Source organism: Anabas testudineus, chromosome 12 (genome assembly GCF_900324465.2).
Source record: "Anabas testudineus chromosome 12, fAnaTes1.2, whole genome shotgun sequence".
NCBI classification, from domain to species: Eukaryota; Metazoa; Chordata; class Actinopteri; order Anabantiformes; family Anabantidae; genus Anabas; species Anabas testudineus.
In genome coordinates this window covers 10575480-10590235 of record NC_046621.1, presented here as the reverse complement: position 1 = coordinate 10590235, position 14756 = coordinate 10575480, and the positions used below count along the sequence as shown (strand labels likewise).

The window sequence follows — 14756 nt, the reverse complement described above, 5'->3', positions numbered from 1 at the left end:
TACAAGCACACCATCTCACCAGTGCAAGCTCTTTTTTTTCAATCTCAGCTTAGAGTCTCCTGAAATATTAATGACTGTGTGATCCTCGAAGATGACCTGCACCTTCACTACGTCTCCTAAGGCGGCTTACTGTGCACCGCCTCAAGAAATACATTTAAAGTGACAGCCCAGCAAAAATCTAACATTCAAACATTGAAATATGACAAAAACTGTAAAGTCAAGCCACAGAATAGAAGAGTACAGTAAAAAAAAGGAGCCCAATCACAAAGCCCGGAGCCAATTACACAATAACTGATAAAATATATGTTCAATATTGTGCAGGACTTTATCTGCATACATAAGGACTACACATTAGGAACATTCAAATGCTTGCCACCTGTTTGATTAAAACATTCTTCCAAAATGCTGCAGGCTGTTCATGTGTCTAAGCTGTGGTCATTTGAGATTCATGTCCAAATACATTTCAGTGGTGACCAGTTTTTAACAGCTGCTAACTTTTAACAGCAGACTTCTCAAGCTTACGGGGTTGGTGTTCTCCAACTCTGGTAATTAGGAACAATCATTATTTAAAAGCATCCTATCTCAATTTATGTAAGATTAAGAAAAAGGAGTGTGGCAACAAAACATGGCTCCTCTGTAATTAATGAACAAAACTAATTGCCACCATTTACTGGCACCTAACCTCAGATGTGGAGGGGGGTGGGAAACACACCTCAGACATCGCTCATATCTGTGTATGCATTGAAATTAATGTAAGAACCTAAATACCAAGACCTTTCTCCAAATGAAATTCCCTTTTGCAATTTCTCATTGGATATTCTTCAGCGTGCTAATGCAATTCACAAGTGATGTGCAAAAATGTCAAAACCCCGTTTATTTATCAGGCATTTTAAAGGCCACTTCCCTTCATCACAGCCTGGTGAAAATGGCAGGAGCTCGTTTTTTTTGTTTTTTTTTTACCTCTCTGTCTGTCTGCTGAACATGGGGCAGAATTAACGTTTATTCAACAAGTCAAACTACTTGCTCACCTGAACAGTAAAGACTTGATGTCAGTATGAATCCAGCAGAGTCCAGACTGACTGAACAAGCCACCACAGCAGAGAGGTGGTCACAGCAGGAAGACAAACCTCCTGACAAACAGCAAACCATAACCTGTAGTGTATGTTTTCATTAGAGACTCACCAGACAACACGAGGAACAAAAGGTGTGGACTGATGAGATCCTGTTCAGGGTGTACAGATCTGACACGTTGCCAGAAACATCTCCATCCTCACCGCCCGATAACAACACAGGACCATGATGACCAGGAGTTTTTGAACAACGACATCGTTACATTTCAAGTAAACACACCTTAGTACGTTCACATATTTAATCAGGCATTTTGTTTGGCGGCTGTGTTCCCCTGTTTCTTTCCAGTCCCTCTGCAGCCCCTGTCTGCACACCCACCTTCCTCCAGCTCCGTAACTTGATGAAAACGATTGCGCCATAAATAGCGCCAATGAACCTGTCCTGTCTGCGTTTGTAGCACCTGAGGGGATACATGAGATTAGAAATAGACATCGCTCACCTTAGAAAGCTTCCTGGTCGCTGGCGTGTGATGACGACGGGGATGCTGCTGGGCTTTTTTTTTTTTTTTTTTCCTCCAACACCAAGAAACAACAGAAACTCCCACCTACTCAGGGGCCGTCTGACAATGAAACACCTGCCTTGAGAGCTGCAAGGGAGCGTCAAGTAATGTCACCAGGAAGAGTCTAATTTTAGGATACAGCATTTGAACAGAACAAAAAATATAATAACAATAATAATATTACCATCAATAATAATAATAATAATAATAATAATAATAATAATAATAATAATAATAATAGACGTGCTTTTTGTGATCAGCTGCTAGGTGCCCTGTTATCTTTGTAAATATCGTAGAGGTATATGTAGAGGCAGTAGAGGCGATGGGACAACACAAGGGAAACAAAGAATTGAATTGAATTCTGTCCGACTGCAGAGGCAAAAACTGCGAAAATGTAATAAGTCGATATCAGTTGTGTGACAGGGCTCAGGTAAAATAAGAATAAGGAAACATCGCCACCTACTGGAAAACTGTCGCTATTGCACTATGCCAAAGCCAAAGCCCACAGCTAGTGGTGGAAAGAATACAGTTACTCCAATACTCTACGTTAAAGTACTTGTACTTTATGTTTCCAATTTTTACCACTCGTTTATACCACCGCATTTCAGAGGAAACTATTCAATCGCCTTTTTTTTTTTAAAGCTATTATTTATTTTGATAGCCTGTTTTTGTATTGTTATAGATAAAACTACCCATCAGTCTAATAGGTCAGAGTCTTAAAATTCCCCTAAAGATGAAGCTGAGAGCTTTGAATTTTTGTTTTAATCGTTTTTATTTATTCGTTTTATTTTTATTTTGCACCACACTGTGACAGACATATACTGTGACCAAACCAAAGCTTCATCACGTATTTTATTTTTTATTTATTATTTTTTTGCAACAGATGACTTTAAAAATAAAAAATGCGAAGAAAAGTCGACCCATCCACACCAGCAGGCGGCGGTAGAGAAAGGGGCAGACTCCGTTTAATTGGAATAAAAACCGACGTCAGTGTGATTCAGCAGCACCTTCTCCTCTGCGCTTGAATGAGTGCGCTGCGCTCCGAGCTGAGGCTCCGCGGTGCTGAAAGGACAGCTCCTCCGCTCCCTGACAGCCGCAGGTAGGCAGCCGGACACGGGCGCACGGGACATGTTACAGGGTGGATGTGTTCCTGCTGATGGAGGTGTGGAAGTAGGAAGGTCGATGTCATCTTTTTCTATGAGGACCAAACGACAGCGATGGTCCTTGAGCGTAAACGCTGTCAGTCATCTAGGGCATCAATTGGCCTGCGCTAGGTGTTTTCATGCGAAAGCTCACATTTACAGGTCCAAAGAGGGTTAGTCTGTGTGATTTGGACTGCCTGTTAGTGCTTCATCTTATAGGATATGACAAGTGGAAGGAGCGGGATATTCTGGGTATTCTTAGTGGCCCCTGAGAATCTCCAGACCCACATTTGCTCAGAAATGAGTTTTGCAGATTGCTGACTTACATTCACTGAGCACAGACACCTCTAGAGTATAATACCTGACAGGATGTGTAGTACTTTCAGTCAGGTGCTGAGATTGCCACACAATAAAGAAAACCAGCGTGATTCTGCTTTTACTTGTATTTCTGTTGGGTGATATTATCATTAAAACTATTTCTTCATGTTCTAGGTGAAATGTTTCCTCTTCCAGATGCTCATTATGTTTATTGTGTCCTCTTCACTCTCACACAGACATGTTCACCAGGATGTTAAAGCTCAGACTTCTCAATGCTGTAGCACCTGCTTACTTCTTCATGGCCACAGTGGTCACCTTCATTTTACACTTCTGCTTTTTCATTCCAACAATATTCCCAAACCCGAATACATCGCTGAGGGGCTCGACCACTCTCCACACGGTTGTCTTCCTTTTCTTGATGTTCAACGCATTAGGGAATTACATAATGACTATAAAATACCCCGCCGAAAGTACCAATGAGACTGTGGTTCCAGTGTGCTCGCCGCACTGCTCGGACAAAGTGGACGCTCACTACCTCCTTAACGGCCGTCACTTCTGCAAACTCTGTAAGAAAGTGATTCTCAAGAGGGATCATCACTGTTTTTTCACTGGAAACTGCATCGGCAACAAAAACATGCGCTACTTCATCATGTTCTGCATCTACACATCATGCACATGTTTGTACTCTTTGGTTCTTGGAGTGGCCTTTCTAACAGTGGAGTACTCCATCTCCTTCGAGAACCCACTTACCTTCCTGACTCTTCTCCCCATCTCCACTGGTTACTTCTTCATGGGTGAGTTCCTGTTTGTTTCCAGTTAAAGCTAGTAATTAAAATTCACGCCTTGCCAGGTAATAACCTTTCAATGTCTCCCTACAGGAACCATCTCAGGCCTGCAGCTGTTCGTGGTGCTGATGCTGTATGTGTGGCTGGGCATCGGCCTGGTCTCTGCAGGCTTCTGCTGCCAGCAAGTTCTGCTGGTGGCCCGGGGACAGACCTGGTGTCAGATGCAAAGAGGTCAGCTTGTGGAGAACTGCATCCCCTGGAAAACCAACCTCAGTGATGTTTTTGGTACCCGCTGGGTCCTCGGCCTTCTCCTGCCTGTGCAGACAGTGGAGATGGGTTCTGAAGACTTAAATGCACTCAAACAAGACTGAGTGATAGCTACAGGTTCTATAAGTAACTCCCAATAGGTCACATAATCAGCACAAGTTGGAGGAAATGCTTTCTTGGGATCCCTTTAGCAGTTGATTTGAAACACTAAACGATGCTTTATGACCTCTAAAGTAGTCCATGAAATAGTTAGCTGTTAGCATACATTCCTTTAAGAATAGGAGCCATACAAGTACATTGTGTAAGTGCATTCTTTAAGTAGCTGTGACTGTACATTATAATTAAAACAAAAGCAGTAAGTTTCTCTTTTTTTACATATACCTGCATGCACATGCACTACTACATGCTTAAATCTTAATATAGACATAGCTTCGCATAAGTGCATGCATTTACAGCTTTGCAATTTTGTATTATGCTACTGATTTAAATACCTGTGCCATGCGGTGCTCTGAGATTATCAAAGTGTGTTGTTCTTCCACACTTTCTTGATGCTACATGTGAAATTCAGGAAAACCTGTGACAGTTTTTGACACAGTTTGGTGACAATAATTCACTTTGACGTCAAGGGCTAGCGAACATCGAATACAATACAGTGTTTATAGCGTAAACTGCCAGGCTTGGCACTATTGTTTGGATAAAGTGTGACATGTTGAGCCGGATGTTTTCTACTCAAAAGAACATGACTCAGTGTGTTGAAGGTACAGTAATATTCTCCCAATGTGAAGATGATTACCATATTATTATCCAGGGTATTATTCACAATGTGCCATAACATCACGTGTTACATGCTTGCAGATAACCCCAAAGATGAGGTAGTCACTACACTGCTAATGATAGAACCCTCTAATAGTAAGACTTCTCACTGTTATGCTGCAGCTACTGACATATTTAACATCACGTCAAAGATGTTTAGAACTTCAATAAAGAAACTTTTTAGAGCTATTTTGTCTATTGTTATACCAATAAAAGTCCTCAAATCATGACAAGCTGGAATTCTTTGTTTTTCAAACTACACTTCCTGAGTTAGGACGGGGAGATAAATGACTGAGAAAATAGTTTTCGAACAAGGTTTTATGGCAGTTCATTATTAGTCAAAATGACTTACAGAAGAAAAACAAATGAGAATACATTTCACAATAACGGGGAAAAAACAACATCTTATAGGTAGTAAAAAAAAGTGTAAACCTTCTATATACTTAAATTAGATTTTCACTTAAATTTATAACTAGGTCTGATTAGAAAATATTGCAACAGTAGTATTTTGCTGCTAAAATAAATACAGTCTACTGTAAATCTGTATGTATTATATCACCATGGCATTTGGTGACATTTAGTCATATTAAAATTTATTTCACATGATAGTGTCTGACGAAATGCCGAAATCTAAGCTACTCAAGCATTAATATTTAACAGATATATGAACATAATCCAAGGCACAGGCATTCAGATAAACACTGACATTCACATTGTTTTATCAAGACAGAATGCTCAATTAGAGGAACAAGTCATAACAATATGTCTAAAAATGTAATCTTCTTGGTAAAGTGCAATATGAAACTGAATGAAAAGATTTAGCTGTCATCTCTCTGTCTTTAAGGTTTGATAATACATAATAAGATTCAGTAGAACAAGGCAGAAAGATATGCAAACACAGAACAATTGTATGGCTACAACTTTACTTGCTACAATTCAAGCTTTTGGAAATCCCTAAATAGTTTTTAAATAATCTTTTACAAAAAGAAGCTTGCTTTACGAGTGTAATATGCTTAGTTTCTTTACATTATTCATATGGCTTTATTTGTAACCAGACAAATGCTTTTTTTTTTTTTTTTACAAATAAATAATAATTACACCAAGAAACAAAATTATAATAAATGATTTTAGGCCTCTGTACACTATCCAGCTGTTACAGCCATACACACACTTCGTGACAGGGCAGGAGGCATCTCCCCTTTCAGTCTAATTTACTATTTACCAATGTAAATAGAAATGATTTTTTATAAAAAACGGATTTCAGTAGAGAAAAGTTTAAACAGAGGCCATGCCAAGTTTTGTATTTAAAGAAAGAAACAATGCTTATATTTTCTACAGCACTCACATTCAAGGCATGTATGGGGAATGAACCCCATGTGTCCTTAAATATGCTGTAAGGCATGCATTTTTACATTACAGAAGCCATAGCCCTATTGCAAGTGATACTTGCTTTTTTAAAATAGCAGAGGCAAGAAAATTCATTATAGGCAAAGGTTTAAAATGTAAGCATGCTTCTTTACTCGAGTAGACCATTAGTTCTAAATGCTTTTATTTCCGCTGCCTGAAAATTTAGAGCTGGTTTATACTTAATACCTCCTGGAATAGAGATAAATTCACATTGTTTAGTTCAGTTATTGTTTGTTATATGTTGTTTATATGTTATAATGCTAAATGAATATATGACAAGAAGAAAGCTTTTACTGTGTTGTTTTTTTGACGTAGATTCTTTTCACATTCAATAAAATCAGTTGACAATCCCCCAGACTGAGAACTGCTGATCACGTCCACCAATATATTAGGCCAACACACTCTGAGCTTTAGCCCCACACTGCTCCTTGTCCGTGTCCTGCAGAGACAGCTGGAGTTTAGTCCAGAGCTGTGGGTCTCCGCTGCTTAAAGCCTCCAGCAGCAGAGCCGTTTGCTCCTGAAGCTGCTGCAGCTGGCCTTGGGTGCGCTTATTCTCCTTGATCAGCTGCTTCGTGCGCAAAGTGATCCCCAGTAAACCAGACTCGTTGAGGATGTTATATGTATTGCTAAAACGTTTCAGTTTGTTGCTGTCAATTGAGAGAGCATCCTGGCATCCAGCATGTATCCTGTTGCTGTCCATCTCTGGCCCAAATTCATCTGTTAAGGTAGGCAGAGAGCTTGTTCCTGCCAGCGGGGAGAGAGATTTGTCAATGAGCTGCTCCTGAGTCTCAGCTGCCTGTGGTTGGTTGCTTGCTGCTTCAAAGTTGGAAACAGGTTTGAGTTGAGTCTGCAGTGGGCTGATGGTGCTGTAGAGCCTGTGGCTGTGTTGGTGTCTCCGCTGTCGCTGGTCATATGCAGATGCTGAACTCCCTCTCACCCTGGAGGATCCCACCCTCTTAGTGTGCACTTCTACTGGGTGCGGGGCGATTCTGGGATAGGACTTGAGGAGGGGCATGCTGCTTTTTGATTGCTGAGTATTTTCTGAGCCATTCTTTGGGGGGCTGCTGCTGCCGTTTGAGACCATAGGTTGAAGAAGAACTACCTGTGACTGAGGCATCACTTCTAAGGGCGTAGGAAAGTCCCACTGTTTTTCTGTTTGAGCGATCTGTGATGGCTAGAAAAGAAAATGAACAGCAAAGTATATTATATTATACTATTATTAATATTATAATATAATAAGGTGAATTAACCCTCAAATTTCTTTAATCAGGATTATTGAACAAGAGAAGAGACCCAATCAAAAACAGAAACTTAAACAAAAAAACAAAACAGAAATGTAGGAATGTTGGTTGGTCTGTTGTGAGAGTTAATTAGCCATCTACAAATTATGAAAAATAACAATAACATTGCTCTTTTTTACCTGCTTTAAGACAAAGTTGTTCATGATGATCATTGGAGACAGTCCAGCATATGAGCCTCCCATCACAGCCACCCGTTGAGCAGTTGGGTCCGGGCTGACTATCGACCCATTCCTTCCTGCATCTTCAGAGTCAGTCAAGTCAACTGTACTGAGGTACTCAGAGCTGGCATCTGATGATGAGAAGGCCAACATATGGGTGTCATTATGTTTAAGAAGCAACAGATTTAGGGCAAGGGCAGATGTAGATAACCATCTCTAGAGCATCTCTAAAAGGATACCATCAACCTGATCAGGGGAGCTAAACCAAATCCAGGTCAGCCTTCATAGTGTAAATAAAGGTCATAAGAAAAAATGGGCCCAATAGAGGATAGCCTACATAGAAAATGTGACCTAGATCCCCAGATTTGATTAGACTTGACCTTGTTTATAACTTGATACAAATTTTTCTAATAAAGGAAATGCTAATTATATGCACTTGCACCTAGTTCATAACATGTGCCACAATGAAAATACCACCATGTGAGCCTATAAAAATATGAAAAGTTAAAGAATATATATAAAAGAGAACAAAAAGTGAAATGTTTATCTCTGAGAAGCAGTGTAACTGAATCAAACCTGAGAAGCCCGAATCTCTCTCCTGGTCAGGCTTGAGTGTCCTAAGGTGTGTTGCCCTGGCAAATAGCGGCGTCCTGTGTCTATCAGGTCTACTAAAACTGCTCATGCTTGCGTTTTCTGTAAAAATGGAGAATAAAGAGGTAAAAATCAACAGCAACTAGCAAAACAGCCTAGGAGTCTAGCAAAACTGTGACAGAACTCAGGATATAGTATATTAGTAAAAGGCTGATGACTGAAAAAGGTCACAGTTGTAACATCAACCTGTAAGATCAAAGTTGAGGTTATACAGCACAACTGTGTTTCCATCTTCCTTTGTCATTTCAGTGTCTTGATGTCAGGAATTAAATTGGTGCTTACATAAATTATTTTTAATATGAATATAATTACTATGGAATTATTAAGTAATTTAGTATTGTTATTATGTCACTATCTTCCTGTTCAGTCTCATTTACACTAAGTGACAATAAACAAAATCACAAACACCAGTTTGATGTAATGTACATACTATATTTCTACTTCCCCTCCTTAAATCATTAAGATTTTAAATATCCTGTGCAGTTTTGTGCTGGTTCTGTTTTTAATATTACTTTTACAGATGTTTATTTTTCCCCTACTCTATTTGGGTTCAAAAGCAGGATGACACCTTTTTTCCATGACATGAAACAAAACTTGACATTAGATTAGTGCAGGTCCATTATTAAGCTGTAGAAGTTTCCATTTAGTCAGTTGAGCTTGAGGTTAAAGGAACCATCACTCCCAAAGTGATGAACTTATTACAGAACAGTACTTTTGATCAAGTGCATGTAACGATGCAGACAAATAAACATATATAATAATAACAACCATCAATGATCATACAGCTAACTAACGTTGCTGTTGTTTACATACGGTAACACTAACATTAGCTAACGTTGGCTCACAACTTGCTCGACATTTTACACACACTGCTTAACTTTAACTCGATAAGAAATAAACCAGTTTTATTGCGTGAACTACAACATCACCTGCAGTAAATTAACAACAACAATGTGTTGGCCTGTTTACTGCCCTTCCCAGCGTTAGCTATGCTAACGCTAACTACCGTTGCTTTAGCTTGTTAACCAGCTCAGCACTGTCCTATCATAAACAAACAGTATTTATCCATAGTAGTATGTTTATTAAACTTACCAATATGTCGCCTTCTTGAAAACACATATATAAATCTACAATAACATGCAGTGTTATTATTATATCCGACTCCTTTCTAGCTAGCTAAGCTACGCCTTATTTCTTCTGACACTGTAAATCTTCCCCTCAGCGCTTGTCTCACAGGCAGCGTCATTTCTCACTTTAGCACAGATTACCTCGCAAAAGGTTTTTTTTTTTTTTTTTTTTTTTGCAAAGAATCAAGAGTTTTTAATTCCGTGTCTGTGAAAAATTAAATACATATGCAATGTATTCGTTTGTTTTGAAAACAAGATGTGGACACCTATTAGCGTCATAACAAGAGGATTACACAAACCACATGTGAGCTGTGGCATTATCATCCCTTATAGTTGTGCTGAGCGTGTCTAATGGTAATATTTGTCCACAAATGTGTTATAAATCAGTTGTTCTCTGTTGTTTGTTTCAGAGGAGGAACATGTGACCTAGCTGTTATGCTAAGACCAAACTGAGGGCTCAAGTGCCCCACTCGGACGTTGCCAGGGTAACGCGTTTCCTCTTCCCCGGATGACGACAAACGGGAGCGCTTGTTTTTATGACGTGTGCGTCCCTACGGCCTTATAAATAAATATTTAAACAAGATAAAACAAACTACCACAATAGAAATGTTGAAATTGAGTCTAAATAAGTTTGATTGCATTGTGGTATTAACCTTCTTTTCCGACTGGACTTGATATGTCTTCCACACATTTTACCATATGAGAAAATAAACGCTTTGTATTAATAAGACACATCTTCTGGCAGGTTTTGTTAACCAGAGCTGGATCTGCTTCATTAGAAGCAAATTTGTCAACTACTCTTTTCTTTAAATGAGATTCAATTATTAGATTCCATAGGACAAATCTTATGTTAACTTATAAAAAAGATTAAAACTGAACCCAACAAGTGTATTATTATTTAGTTACACATATCATCATCTGATAAACCTTTCTGATAAAATGTGTTCTTGTTTCTATCTGACACTTCAGATTTCGTCTCTGGTAAATTGGTGCAATGGACGGAAAGAATTCATACATAATTGAGAAATCAATTGTGACTGATTGAGAGTCTCAATACCTAATCTAATCCTGTGTGTAGGTGTCAGTAATAAAACTAACTTCAATTTCTCTTTCCATAAACACTAGAGGGAGACATTTCATTACTGCATTTACAAACACAGTTGCTGGTCTAAATATATGCAGCTCTATCCATAAATATAGATTTTATTGTAGCTAAACATTATAATACCAGCTAGATGGATTACTGTAACCCATTCAGTAGGCTATAAAATAAAAGGCATCAATTTTTGAGTCTACTTTGCACTGGCCCACATGCATATTTGACTTTTCCTAAAGATGAACAAAACCTTTTTCTATCACACACCAGCTGTATGGAGGAGGTCAGGGTGGCTGTTCAATCTAGAAGCTGGGGTTAACATCCTAAGTCACACGGTTAGATTTACGTCACTAAAACACTGTTTGTGGTTTTGGTTAAACGCTAATATAGTAAACACATGTAATCTCACTGTTGGCTTTTCAGTATTTGACCAAGACCACAATCTTCCCCTAACCTGCCAAACCAAGGCTGTTGATGCTTAATCCTGACCATGAAAAATATGAATAAAGTTTTTGTGGCTTTAAATGCTGAGGGTATCTTAGGAAAACAATTAAATATGTTGTCAGTGATACAGAAAACATTTCACTACTTTATAGATCTGTATCTATTCATTAGTAATTTTTACTTATTATGTTGCTAAAAACGTAGCTCAGGTGACATTACCTGTACTTTGCTGTTGTAATTAAGTAGTATGTGATTTCTCGCAGGTGAGGTGATGTTTGTGGTATGGCACTCCAGGCTCTCATCCCCCAGGCCTCATCAGCAGCAAAAAGCTGTAGAGAACCTTCACCTCTGTAGGATATACCTGCACCACCTCGACCAGCTTCTCAATAGTCTAGCACAACATTATTATCATCATTGTACATCATTACTGTATGAATAGTGTTTTTAAAAGCTAATTTTAAAATTATCACAGTTAATGATACAGTCTTGCACAAACAGTGTCAGTCAACAGTAGCTCAATTATGTGTACAGAAACCTTAAAGAAGACTTTTCTGTCAGACACAAAATGGTTTTTAGCTCTTTGGTTTTCGTGTTAATTCATCCTTTTTAAAACAAATGCAGTCACAGGTAAAAAACAAGGCTAAAACTGGGTAGTCGTTTAGAGCAAGTTAGTGTTTGAAAGAACCTGTCAACTAATCTTCTGCTCATCTACAACTGGAGTAATCTGATATGTACATAGCATCAAAACTAACACTGAAATTCTAACTTTTATCCTAGACCCTTTGGTGTATGGCAAAAAGAAACAAATTAGCTTTGCTGTTCCAATACTTTCAGAGAGGCTACATGTTGTAGAGTGTCACAGTTGAACAGTATGCTGGGGAAGAACAGGGACGACTACAGCCCGGACAAACAGAGAAGGAAAAGAAAACAAACACTGGAAACACGGCCATGAACAGAACTGTGCTCGATCTGGAGCTGAGCTGCCCCACGGGCACCACAGGGACTCCAGTGACCCTGCACCGAGTGGAACCTCACACTCCACTGACTGTTTTTTCAAAAGCAGTCAGGCTGGAAACAGAAGACCAAGAGCTACGTAAGGGGACGAGGCCATGAAGTGTAATGTCGTACAGTGCAAAGGGCCACTGGTTAGTAACCACAAGTAGCCACAAGTTTACAACATTCAGCAGCATTAATTATAGTGATGTGACGGAAAAAGAAGACATAAAGATAAGCAATTGAGTAATCCCTGCTCGTCTACACATGTCCTGCAAATTCTCTGATAAACTCCAATGCAAGATTCAAGAGCTTAGTCATTTGTATTTGTCAATGGTGCATAGCAAACACAGTATGGATGAATAATGTTCAGTGGTTTTTTTTAGGATTGCCATCCATCAGATTGTTGTTTTAATCACAAACACTATAAAATATAGTTTAACAAAACAGTTTGTGCTTCTTCTATGAAGTCTGTGACCTTATTAAAATATTGTTTTAAGAGACGCCTCACCAACAACTACAGAGAAACTCAGAAAGAAAACAAGCATAAATTCTTACCTTCACTTGTACCGTTTGCATTTGACAATGGTACTGTACAGAAAAATGTGGAAAAAAATACAGATGATTCATTTGTTTCTGTTATTCCGAATGTGGACTATGCTTCATTTATTTAGTTAAACATCTAAACCTAAATGAATGAGACCGAAACAAAAATAATGTCAGAAGAAAGGAACAAGAGTCTTTCTGACAGGCAGCAGACCCAGCTTCTCATACACGGTACATAATATAGAGTTCCTCTGTGTGATATGTTAGACTGTAACCTTGTCTGTGTTTAGGTTCAAAACCTTTTTAATAAAGTGTAAGATTCAGCTCTCAATTCGTGATCATATCCTCTTTAATTTTTTTCTCATCGTCTCATGATAAGCAGAGACTATTTCTCCTTTGTCTGGGAAACACACAAAACCTCCAGTTGACTCCGTCTCAGGAAGGAAAATATACATTTGATAAAATGCCCTCGAGCAGAAGAGCAGGACGGGCAGCAGACAATCTGCTTGTGCGATCTCTCCACAGCATCAGTGTAACATATCAGGTTTTCTGTAACATACACACGTAGACCTGATGACGTCTCTATTGTAAATGCTGAGTTTCCCCCTCAGGATACTTTACCTGGCCTTTACCGCAGCTGCTTTCAGAAGCTGTGTATTGTGGGGTTTTCTCCATTCATTCTTATCTGAACTAAGTTAATGCTGCTCTATGGGGTTGACATCAGGTGAATGACTTGACCAGTAAAGAATATCCCACCTCTTTGCCTTGAGTAACCCTTTTGGGTCCTTATCCAGTTGCAACCTGTCCTGTCCAAAATATTTTGCAGCATTTGGCTGAAAGTGGCCAGAGAGTGTAGCCCGAACACATCAGAATTCATCCTGATACTTTTAGCAGCAGTCAGGTCATCAACAAACACAGTTGTTATTGTACAAACTGTAATTCATTTTAACCCTCAGAACCAACTCCAGACCTATAATTGCTTGATTTGTCCTGCAATAACAAGTGAACATGTCAAACCTGGCCATAAAACCGCTCGTCATCATCTTTCAAATTACCCTCAACCTCGCCTGAAAATGCGGACATGTGTGTTGGCAGCGATACTGTACATGAGCTGTGTAGATAGTGAGATTAGCTAAAGTCCCTTGAGGTTGGTGGTTTGATCCCAGCTCCAATAAGGGCAGACCATTTAACAATTACAAAAATTTACAGAGCAGCTCTATACACACATACATTCCTATAAAAGCAAACACAGAAATGAAGCTTATACTTAAAATGTATTCTTTTTGATTCAGAGTTTAACTAGTTTGTCATCATATTAATGAATATCTTGATAATTTCATTTTACATCTATTGTGGTAAAGTACAGATGCAAAACAACAAAAGACAAGAACTTTCCTGGATACTGACATTAAGGAATAAGAAGTTCTCGATTGCTAAAATGCATTCAGTTCATGTTATGAACCAAACTTAATTTGCAAGTGGGGATAGCCTCTGTCAGCACAGTGTTACACTCAAAATAATGTAATTAAAGAGGAATGTCCTTAATGATGATGATGATGATGCATTTATGCTCACACAAACATTTTAGAGATTCTTGTAAAACTGTCACAACAGTATCTCTGCCGCAGAACATACTGCTTGACAGACCTCTTAGCAATACAGTGGCAAGAAATGAAATTTAAATTTTGTGGTTTTCTAAAATAATACTGATCTTTCCTGTCTTTACTCAGAACAGCCATGAAACCCTAATAGTGCTAGTGAAAGAAGTATGTGAACCGTTGAAATGATGATACCTGGATGTATACCTGAAGTCTTACTAAGAACATTTGTTTTGAGGTGTGGACTGGAGCTACTTTGACTGACGAAAACCACAAATTGAAGATTTACATGAAGCTGGAAAAGATTACAAAGTGATGTTAAAGGCTTTAGAAATTCACCAGTCTACAGTTAGACAAAAAATCTTTGGGACTGTGGCTGATCTACCAAGAGGTGGGCACCAAATCAAAATGACCCCAAGAGCACAACAAACACTCGTTAATAAGGTAAAGAAATAACCCTGTATGACAGCCAAAGATTTGAAG

At 38.8% G+C, this 14756-nt stretch overlaps 2 protein-coding genes across 2 annotated transcripts; one reads left to right on the top strand and one right to left on the bottom strand.

Annotated features, from left to right (window-relative positions):
* The first annotated feature begins 3325 nt into the window (after nucleotides 1-3325).
* zdhhc22 (zinc finger DHHC-type palmitoyltransferase 22) lies at nucleotides 3326-4568 on the top strand. Its single transcript, XM_026356295.1, has 2 exons — nucleotides 3326-3881; nucleotides 3966-4568. The coding sequence occupies exons 1-2, from the start codon at nucleotides 3326-3328 to the stop codon at nucleotides 4241-4243; spliced, it is 834 nt and encodes a 277-aa protein (XP_026212080.1). The 3' UTR covers nucleotides 4244-4568.
* Nucleotides 4569-5255: 687 nt separating this feature from the next.
* cipca (CLOCK-interacting pacemaker a) lies at nucleotides 5256-9685 on the bottom strand. The gene is made up of 4 exons (XM_026353631.1): nucleotides 9562-9685; nucleotides 8395-8511; nucleotides 7780-7949; nucleotides 5256-7533 (listed from the first exon to the last, which is right to left on the bottom strand). The coding sequence occupies exons 2-4, from the start codon at nucleotides 8498-8500 to the stop codon at nucleotides 6748-6750; spliced, it is 1062 nt and encodes a 353-aa protein (XP_026209416.1). The 5' UTR covers nucleotides 8501-8511; nucleotides 9562-9685; the 3' UTR covers nucleotides 5256-6747.
* Nucleotides 9686-14756: the final 5071 nt, after the last annotated feature.

What these genes read in the sequence shown, in the direction of transcription:
- cipca (XM_026353631.1), bottom strand. Translation starts at nt 8,500, where the DNA reads ATGAGCAGTTTTAGTAGACCTGATAGACACAGGACGCCGCTATTTGCC. An exon ending in GAGAGATTCGGGCTTCTCAG is followed by an intron (nt 7,950 to 8,394) that starts GTTTGATTCAGT and finishes TCTCATCATCAG; the next exon opens with ATGCCAGCTCTGAGTACCTC. An exon ending in ACAACTTTGTCTTAAAGCAG is followed by an intron (nt 7,534 to 7,779) that starts GTAAAAAAGAGC and finishes TTTCTTTTCTAG; the next exon opens with CCATCACAGATCGCTCAAAC.
- zdhhc22 (XM_026356295.1), top strand. Translation starts at nt 3,326, where the DNA reads ATGTTCACCAGGATGTTAAAGCTCAGACTTCTCAATGCTGTAGCACCT. An exon ending in CACTGGTTACTTCTTCATGG is followed by an intron (nt 3,882 to 3,965) that starts GTGAGTTCCTGT and finishes GTCTCCCTACAG; the next exon opens with GAACCATCTCAGGCCTGCAG.